This window comes from Vombatus ursinus, unplaced genomic scaffold (assembly GCF_900497805.2).
Source record: "Vombatus ursinus unplaced genomic scaffold, bare-nosed wombat genome assembly UNPS02010284.1, whole genome shotgun sequence".
NCBI classification, from domain to species: domain Eukaryota; kingdom Metazoa; phylum Chordata; class Mammalia; order Diprotodontia; family Vombatidae; genus Vombatus; species Vombatus ursinus.
The window spans coordinates 14,114,290-14,124,667 of NW_020950062.1; the positions used below are offsets into that span (position 1 = coordinate 14,114,290).

At 34.1% G+C, this 10,378-nt stretch overlaps 1 protein-coding gene across 3 annotated transcripts in view; it reads left to right on the plus strand.

Annotated features, from left to right (window-relative positions):
* The window catches only part of CSMD3 (CUB and Sushi multiple domains 3), a 1,542,511-nt gene that overhangs the window by 1,523,495 nt on the left and 8,638 nt on the right, over positions 1–10,378 (plus strand). For all 3 annotated transcript variants that reach the window (XM_027854053.1, XM_027854054.1, XM_027854055.1), the window contains one exon: positions 5,342–5,500. In XM_027854053.1, coding sequence (XP_027709854.1) covers positions 5,342–5,500 — 159 coding nt within the window. The remainder of the gene's footprint in view (positions 1–5,341; positions 5,501–10,378) is intronic.

Sequence of the window (10,378 nt, forward strand, 5' to 3'; positions counted from 1 at the left end):
TAGAGTTCAAGTTGTAAAGAGTCTTGAATGATATAATCAGGAAGGAGTTCACCTACTAAATAAAATATAAGGAGGATTCATTGACAGAAAAGAGAAGTAAAGTGATCATTATTAATAATTAGTTTTAATTATTAGGCCACCAGTATTAGAGATGGATTAGGGAGGTAATAGCCTCAAGGATAGTAAAATAGTCAAGAAAATCAGTTAATGAATGACCATGTATTAAGCATTCATAATGTGCCAAGCATTGAGATATATACTGGAGATTCAAAGATGAATTTGAAACAGTCCTCTGTCCTTGAGTTGTTTGCATCCCAATGGGAGAGAAAACCTGAAGTTATATAAGAATATAAATAATGTATATAAGATTAATTCAAGGTAGTTTGGGCTGAGAACACATTAGGAGCTGCAGAGAGTTGGGTGGAGGTGAGGGGGAGGATCAGGTGAAGTTTCATGTGTGGGCCTGAAATTGGGTGGTTGTCATAGGAGTAGAGATTAGGAGATGGATGTAGGATATATCATGGAGAAAGAATTGAGAGAACTTAATTGGACATGGACAGTTGTGGAGTCAAAGATTTCTCTGAGGTTGCAAGACTGGGTGAGGAAGTATCAATAAAAATAGAAAAAAAAATAAGGAGAAGGGCAGGTTTTTACTCAAAGATGATGATTTTTGTTTTGAATATGTTTAGCTTCTGGTGCTAATAGAACAGGTTGTTCCAATAACATCTGTTGTATATGTCTAGCAAGCAGCCTGGAACTCTGGGGACAAGTTGAGGATAAAGACATAGATTTGAATATGATCACATTCTTTATATCAAAGGCAGTTTTGGTTTTTTTGGTTTAAATATTACAATAATGTTAGCCTTTAAAACACATAAACTTAACCCCTTTTCATCTAAGAGCTTAGAAAAAGAAAGCTATATTACCAGAATTTTTATAACATTTTATTATAATTTCTATTTGGAATGATAGACTGAAATCATTTGAATATTTTTGTAAACACCTTGTTAAAGATTACATTATGTTCAGGAATTTTAAGTGTGATTACAAATTGAATTAAGATCCTAGAATAGATCTATTTCACATGATCATACATTATCACTGATTATGTTATATTAGAGTCCAAGTCGCAGTTCATTTCCAGAAGCATTTCCTAAGTGGCTACTTCATGAGGTTGGCTCTGTGTGTGGTGGCAAGATTATAGGATAAGATAATAAAGAAGAGAAGGAACCCTTGAAGAATGAAATCTGTGGATAGCTTGCAGCATACATTAAGCAAACTAGAAATACATAGTGATCATATGAAATAGATATTGATTACTTATAAATTGACAAAATTGAGCCAAAGGTAATGAACTCAGAGATATGATGGGTATCATGAAATGCATAACACTAAAATAAAAAATTATGACTACCAATACTTACTCATTCTGATCCCTCAACAAGTGAAATTCCTTGTCATTTCCTTCCCAGCCAAAACAGAAAAAAGCCTTATTCCTCAGAGCTTTTAGTTTCCTGATAAACTATTTATGACCCTATAGGATGGAGTTTGCAAGTCAAACTGTACTTCAGAGAAGCAAGCATATGGTTAAGAAGATACAGTCTAGATTAAGGATGTGGATTTAAGGACCACAACTTAGAAAACAAGAACTATGGACTCTAGACCGGAGATTGAGTCAGGTTAATGAAAATGTGATTTGCAAATCTAATTGAAAGGGTTTTAAAATTAAAAGCAAGTGTGTGTTGGGGTGGGCGGGGTGGGGGGGGAGAGAAAATAACCTGTGCATATCCACCAAAATAAATAGCACAAAGACTAGTGAAAATTTAGAGGGGAAAGAAGCATAAGAGACACTTAGAAATTCATAGGAGAAAGGAGAATTTTGAATAATAATTTTATCATTCAATGTGATGTAATTTTTTAATGATTCAGAAGACATTACAAACCCATGGCCTAAGATTTCTATATACAGTTTCATAGAGGAAGGTTTACAAGCAAGAGGAATAAAGAATTTTAATGAAAGGTGGCAAATTTAACTTCAGAGGTATCAGAAAGACAAGGTGAAATTAGCTACAACACTGGAATATGACTCTGAAATGGTATGCCTTATTTAAAAAAGTAATATAATAAGTGAAATGGTAATAAGGTTGTGATTGTGATGGGTAGGATTAAGATGTTTAAGATATTCTTATGTGAGGCAACCCAGTGGAGGAAAACATGGAAGAGAGGATGGATGCAAAAACTGCAGTGAAGCTGTAATCAGATTATATCACAGACTACCTGGATAGAATTACTAGAGAGTTAGTCAATACATTTTTATTAAGTGCCTATGCACTGTGTTGTTTACTTGATGCTACAAAGAAAGTTAAAAGATAGTGTCTGCTTTCAAGGAGCTCACATTCAAAAGTGAGAAATGACATTCAAACAGCTGTGTACCCACAAGCTATATACAGGATAAATTAGAGATAATCAATAGAGGGAAAGTACTAGAATCAAGGGGGCTCAAGAAAGATTTCCTTGTAGAAGAAGAGATTTTAATTGGGACTTGAAGGAAGCCAGGAAGCAGAGATGAGGAGAGGGAGCATCAAGGCATGAAGGTTAGGAAGTGATAATGCCCAGAATCGGAAATGTCATGTCATGTTCAAGGAACAGCAAGGAGGTCGGTGTCACTGGATCACAGAAAGTACAGGAAATAAATTACAAGTCTGGAATGTGTCTATGGTAGAGCAGTGATGAAGGACTTTATCTAGACTTTTCTGAATCTCTCTCTTCCTCTTCCTCTCTTCTTTTTGCTTCTCTCCCTCATTCTTTTTTTCCTTCTTCCTCTCCTTCCCTCTTTCAGGAAAGTTAATTCTTCCTTGATATGCTTTTACTATACTTTGATGCTTCTAAAGTAGGTTTTCTTAGTCTTTTTTATGTCATGTACACCTTGGTAGTGTAGTGAAGAATATGAATGGGTCCTGTATAAAAATATTGCTTTTAAATAAATAAAATGAAAACTACCAGATTTCTAAGGAAGTAATAATATTTAAATTCAATTATCAAAATATTTTTTTAAAAGAAGTTCACAGACATCAGGTTAAGAACAATTCTAAAGATAGGTAAACTGACAAATGGAAATGTCATTTGGGTCCTTATTCTGATCTAGGAAGAAGTGGCTGCTGACACTTGAAAATACATGACAAAGCTTGTAGAAATGATGGAATGACCAAAACATTTAAAACTTAGAACACTCAGCACCTATCTCTGATGCTTAATAAATGCTTGCTGACTTAAATAGAGATATAGGGGAAAATCAGGTATACACCAGAGATTTTTGGAAAACAGATTTCCATGGGTTCAGAAAAAGATAATTAGATCTTTGAGACAAAAAAGTGGATGAATGAATGAATGAATAAAAAGATATTAGAGCTGAGATAAGAAATGAAAATCTTTTCCAAATTCAACACTTATTCCACCATGTCATTTACTCCCCATATTGCCATTTATTTGGAGACCTGTGTTTTGCCTTATGTGCTAATATTACTTGAAAATTATCATATTAGTAAAATATTTATATATACGCTGAATTTCAGACAATTTAACATTCAATCATGTGCCAGATTGAATGGAAGGTGAGAGCCAGGTTGTAAAAGGCTTTAAATGTCAAATAGAGGGATTTATATTTGATCCTAGAGGTAATAGGGAGTCACTGGAGTTTGTTGAATAGGGGAGAAATATGATCAGACTATAACTTTAGGAAAACAATTTGACAGCTGTTTGGAAGAAGGGTTGGTACAAGGAGGGACTTTAGGCAGGGGAAACAATTTAGAGGCTTTTGCAGTTCTCCAGATAGGAAGGGATTGAACTAGGGTGAAGTTTGTGTGATAGAGAGAAGATAAACTGGATAGATGTAGTAGTGGTAAAAATGACAAGACTTGGTAATTGAATTGATAGATTTTGTTTTCAGATATTTTTGATACATATATAAATATGTGCAGTGGACAGTCATCCTTTCTTAGGAACAAGGTCTATTGTTACTGAAATTCCTAAGTTTCCTACTCTGTCAGAACTACAGAGCACTCTCCCTTTCTGAGTCTTTGGGATCATTCTGTAAGCAAGTTTAAATATCATTTTCTACAAAGGAAGAGAAGGAATACATACAAGGAGTTTGATATCACTGCTGAAAGAAAAGCTGCACTTTGGCACAAACTGACTTAGTTCTTTAATGTATCTTTATTTCCCCTTTGAAAGATTAAAATCACTATTTGAGAAATAGGAGATAAGAGGTAAGCCACATTTCTTTAGGTGTCCTGGATTCTAAATAGTAGTTGTAAGTCTTTTGCCTATTGTGAAATATTTTAAAATTTTAATGAAATTACATATTAATTATTTTATTTTACTAAGAACTGAGATGCAGCAGATCTTACATGCAAAGTTCTAACATAGTTCTGAGGGCAATAACTGTTCTCACCTCTTCACATATCTCTAGCATTTAGCACAACATTTGGCATTTAATAAATCCTTAATAAATGAATGATTGATCACTTGACCTGTTGACTCCCTTTGCTCTAGGAAAATGAGTTTTCCATTATTTTATTTAAATGTGAGATTCTTAACCTTTTCGTGTGTTATGGTCCCCTTTGATAGTTCAGTGAAGTTTATGAATCACTTCTCAGAATGTTTCAAATGGAGAAAATAAATATGTAGGTTTGCAAAAGAAACTAATTACATTGGTAAATAGTTATCTAAATATTCAAAAAACAAAGTCACAGTTCCTCAGTCAAGAACCCCTGATTTAGACATTAATTATGTCTGAAGATTGAATGTTAATATGAGAGAGCTTGTTCATCCATCTAGTTTACAATTAAAATCAGAAGTCATTTTACATTTTATTCACATCGACTTAGTGACTTTTGGTGTCAATACCATTGAATAAAGTATCTCTCATTCTCTGAAAACACAGCATACCTTAACATTGTCATCTACATATTAGCATGTGCAAGAATTAATCTAATGAATACAGCGTGAGGTTTTAACTAATGCCTTTTGAAAAATGATATTACTACTTATATAATATCAGCATTATTTCAGTCATAGCTTCCTGTGAAATTATGAATCTGTTTTGTGTTGATTTTATAACTTCATTTTCCCCATCAATTTCTTAGATTGTAAATCACAGTATTTGTCACAGTGGTATAAATTATATTCAGTATGGGACTATTTGTGTTCACCAATATTAGTATTTTATAAACCTTAACATATAATAAATCATCATTCACTGAACAAATATTTACTGAGTAAATTTCAAGTACAAAGTCCCAAGGAGTTGATTGTTAGTTATAACTGTTTTGTGTATCTACAGTTCCTGATGATGTCTTTGCCCAGAATTACATATGGAAGGGCTCTTATAACTTCAAAGGGAGGAAACAGCCCATGACTTTGACAGTGACCAGCTTTAATTCATCCACAGGAAGAGTAAATGCAACACTAAGCAACAGCAATATGGAATTGCTACTGTCAGGTACCTTGTCAGAAATTTAAAACTATGCCATGCTTTGATGCTTTCATTTTCATCACTTGTCATAATTTTATAATTTCATAATTTATAATTTTATACAATATTCTATGTATAATTTTTGTTTGTGATAGAATTTGTAATTCATTTGTAGTTAATATTTGTTGATAGACCATTAAATGAATTTTTGCTTCATTTATCCAAGTAAAAATGTTATGAAATAAGTCCCCAAAAGAACTTTTATACAGGCAGAATAAAATATAATATAATTATAAAATGTATTATAAAATAATTACATTATAAAATAATTCATCATTTTGATTATCTCGAATTTCTTTACATAGCATAAAAACAAGATGAAGAGTAGAAATTTTAGTAAAGCATTTAAATACTTAGGAATATCAAATATGTTTATTGCCTTAAATAGATTAGACTTTCTAGTTAGACAACATTCTCTGAGGTTCAAATGACTATTATTAATTCAGAATGCCTATGAATGAAAGTAGAAAGGTTATAAGGGCAGGTAGGTGGTGTGGTAGATAGAGTGCCAGGCCTGGAGTCAGGAAAACTCCTTGAGTTCAAATCTGGTCTTTGACATTTTCTAGCTGTGTGACCCTGGACAAGTCATTTAACCTTGTTTTCCTCTGTTTCCTCATCTATAAAATGAGCTAGAGAAGGAAATGGTAAACTACTCCAATATCTTTGCCAAGAAAATCCCTAATGAGGTCATGAAGAATCATACACAACTGAAAAACAGCAAAACAAAAGAGAAAGGATATATAATACAAATATAATATAATAACATAACAATATATAACCCTTTAATGATAGAGATGATAATACAAAATATTTGTATAATCTGTTAGCAATATTATGCATTTGGAAAGTTGATATTATGTCTTAAAAGAGTCTTCATGGTGGGGCCAGAGCCAAGATGGCAGATTAGAGGCAGCAATCCAGCTGAACTCTCTCAACATTCTCCTCCAAAGAACTTTAAAATAATATTTTGGATCAAATTTTGGAATGGCAGAGAAAACAAAAGGTCAGAATGAAACATTTTTCCAGCCTACCTAAATTTAGATGGCCCAGGAGAGGTTGGGGTGGAGGCCTGTCCAGAGTCCACACACAGGAACAGAAAAGTAGCTGCAGCAGCAGCAGCTTCAGCCCAGAGACAATAAGGGAATCAGACAATTGGTTTAGAAAAAGGATTACAAGGGGCTTGTTGTTGACACTGGGTACAAATGGTACTGATAGGCAACTCTATTGTTCATACACGGTTCTGAGTCACAATCCTAGGACAGAAAGTTGCATTTGTGGTCAGTCACAAGGGAGCAGAGGACCTGGTCACAGTTCCAGGGCCAAGAGAATTGCTAGTACTTGTGACTGCAAGGGAGCAGGGGCCATTCCTGGATAAAGACCAGAGTGCAAATCAGGAGAGCAGTGACCATACCTTTCCCCAGATCACACAACCTAAGAAGCACTGAAAACTTTCCAACTCCTAGAACCAGCTCTGAAAACAGCAGCACAAAAAGGCCTGAAGCATGAGACAGTGTCTCCCCACCAACAGGTGAGCAGAGCCTAACTTTAACATAAAGTTCAAAGTCAAGAAATAGACTCTAAAAATGAACAAATATTTAAAAAAAAAACCAACTTGATCATATAAACTACTATGATGACAGGAAAGAACAATACACAAAATTAGAAGAAGACACTAATATGAAAACAGTTACAAGCAATGCCTCAAAGAAAAATATTAATTGGCATAAGCAGAACAAGGATTCCTGGAAGAGTTAAAGAAAAATGTAAGAGTGGTAAAGAAAAAATTTCGTCAAAAGAAAAGGGACAGTTAGGTGGCACAGTGGATAGAGCACTGGCCCTGGATTCAGGAGGACCTGAGTTCAAATTCAGCCTCAGACACATGACAATTGATAGCAGTCCCCTAGGCAAGTCACTTAACCCCATTGCCTAGCCAAAAAAAAAAAAAAATGCAAGTGATTCAAGAAAATTATGAAAAGAGAATTGACACCTTGGTAAAAGAGGCATAAAAAATGCTGTAGAAAAGAATACCTTAAAATACAAATTACACCAAATGGAAAAGGAACAAAATTCACTGAAGAAAAGAACTTCTTGAAAAAACAGAATTAGCTAAATGGAAAAAGAGGTACAAATGTTGACTAAAGAAAATAATATCATAAAAATTAGAATTAAGCAGGTGGAAGATAATGACTCCATGAGACTTCACAAAATAGTAACAAAGTCAAAAAGAATGAAAAAAATTGAAGAAAATTGTAAAAACAACTAATCTAGAAAACAGATCAAGGAGAGCAAGCTTACGAATTATTGGACTCCTTAAAAGCCACAATTTAAAAAAGAGTCTAGCCATCATATTTCAAGAAATTATCAATGAAAAATTGAAAGATTCTACCAATAACCTCCTGAAAGAGATCCCAAAATGAAAACTCCTGGGAATGCTATAGCCAAATTCCAGAGCTCCCACATCAAGGAAAAAATATTGCAAACAGCCAGAAAGAAAATATTCAAGTATTATGGAGTCACAGTCAGGATTACACAGAATTTAGCAGTTTCTACATTTAAAGATCAGAGGGCTATTCTGGAAATAAAAAGATTTAGGATTACAACCAGAAGAACTTACACAGCAAAACTGAGTATAATCCTTCAGGGGAAAAATACATATTTAATGAAATAGAAGACTTTCAAGCATTTCTGATGAAAAGGCCAGAGCTGAAAAGAAAATTTGACATTCAAACAGAAGACTCAAACGAAGCATAAAAAGGTAAACATGAAAGAGTAATCATAAGGGATTCAGTAAAGTTAAATTTTTTACATTCTTATATGGGAAGATAACACACGTAACTCCTAAGAATTTTATCATTATTAGAGAGGTTAGAAGCAGTCAACATAGACAAAGGGCGCAGGCTTGAGTTGATTATGTTGGGATAATCTTAAAAAAAAAAAGTAAATGTGAGAAAGAGGGATGCATTGGGAGAAGGAGCAAGGGGAATATAAAAAGGGGGATATGTTCTCACTTAAAAGAAGCATACAAGGAAGAGCTTTTATAATAGGGGCATAATGGAGGGTTGGTAGGCAATGCTTGAACCTAATTCTCAAAATTTGGTTCAAAAAGGGAAGAATATGTATACACACTCAATTGGCATAGAAATCTATCTTACTCAATAGGGAAATAGGAAAGGAAGGAGATAAGATAAGGGGGTAGGGGATGATAAAAGATATGATGGATTAAGTGAGCAGTGTAAAAAACCAAAAGAGACTTTTGAGAAGGGATCTAGATAGCTTGGTGAATAGAGCACTAGGTCTAGAGTCAGGGAGATCCAAATTCAAATCCACCCTCAGATACTTACTAGCCATGTGACCTGGACAAGTCACTTAACCTCTGCCTGGGAAGCGGCATTCTTCTAATGTATAGAGAACTGAGTCAAGTTTATAAGAATATAAGTCATTCCCTAGTTGATAAATGGTCAAAGGATATGAATAGACAGTTTTCAGAAGAAAAAATGAAAGCTATCTGTAGTCATATGAAAAAATACTCTAAATCACTATTGATTAGAGAAAGACACATTAAAATTATTTTTAGGTACCACCTCATACCTGTCAGAAATATACACTAATAAACTATTGGTGAAGTTGTAAACTGGTGCAACCATTCTGGAAAACAGTTTGGAACTATACCCACAGGGCTATAAAATTCTGTATAACCTTTGATCCAGCAGTATCACTACTAAGTCTGTATACCAAAGAGATCAAAAAAAAAGGAAGAGGACCTATATGTACAAAAACATTTAAAGCAGCTCTTTTTGTGGTGGCAAAGAATTGGACATTGAGGGGATGGTTATCAGTTGGGGTATGGCTAAACAGGTGTGTGATAGAGTGCTATTGTGCTTTAAGAAATGACAATGGGGTGGGGCAGCTAGGTGGCACAGTGGATAGAGCACTGGCCCTGGATTCAGGAGGACCTGAGTTCAAATCTGGCCTCAGACACATAACACTTACTAGCTGTGTGACCCTGGGCAAGTCGTTTAACCCTATTGCCTAGACCAAAAAAAAAAAGAAGTGACAATGGGGTGATTTCAGAAAAAAGCATAACAAGACCTATATGAAGTGATGCAGAATGAATTGAGAAGAATTGGGAAATCTTTGTGCACAGTAACAGCAATGTTGAAATAATGGTCAACTGTTAAAGACTGGGCTACTCTGAGCAATAAAATGATCTAAGACAATTCCAAAGGATTTATCATGAAGAAATGCTGTCCATATCCAGAGAGAGAACTAATGAACGCAGTAATTGAAGTATAATCTTTGCTTTTTTTTTTTGTGAAATGGCTAATATGGAAATATGTTTTGCATGAAAATTAGAATAGAATTTTTAAAGACTCCTTATGCTTGTACATGCTCTAAGACCACGTGTAATCTAAAGTCCTTAGCAAGAGAATTTTAAAATTTATAAATGATGGAATTCAAAGCTAAATTATTTGTGTGTGTACATGCATGTTGCTTTACATCTTTGCTTGATCAGCAGTATTGACACAAAATTCAACACATTCCTATTAAATGTGGTTTGATTTTATTGGTGTACATTTATAAGATTTTAAAGAAATTCAAACAGATGTTTAAAAAATTGTCATTTGCTAATGGACATAATTAACAATGACACTTTAGTTAATATACGTTATTAACTATAGTAATAGGATGTAAAATAGCTTGGAATACTACCTCATTTTTTAATATGGCATAACATTAACAGTGTGGCATTAATATAGTACCTTAAGGTTTGCAAAGCGAAATATATGTGTGTGTGTGAGTGTGTGTGTGTGTGTGTGTGTGTGTGTGTGTGTGTGTGTGTGTGTG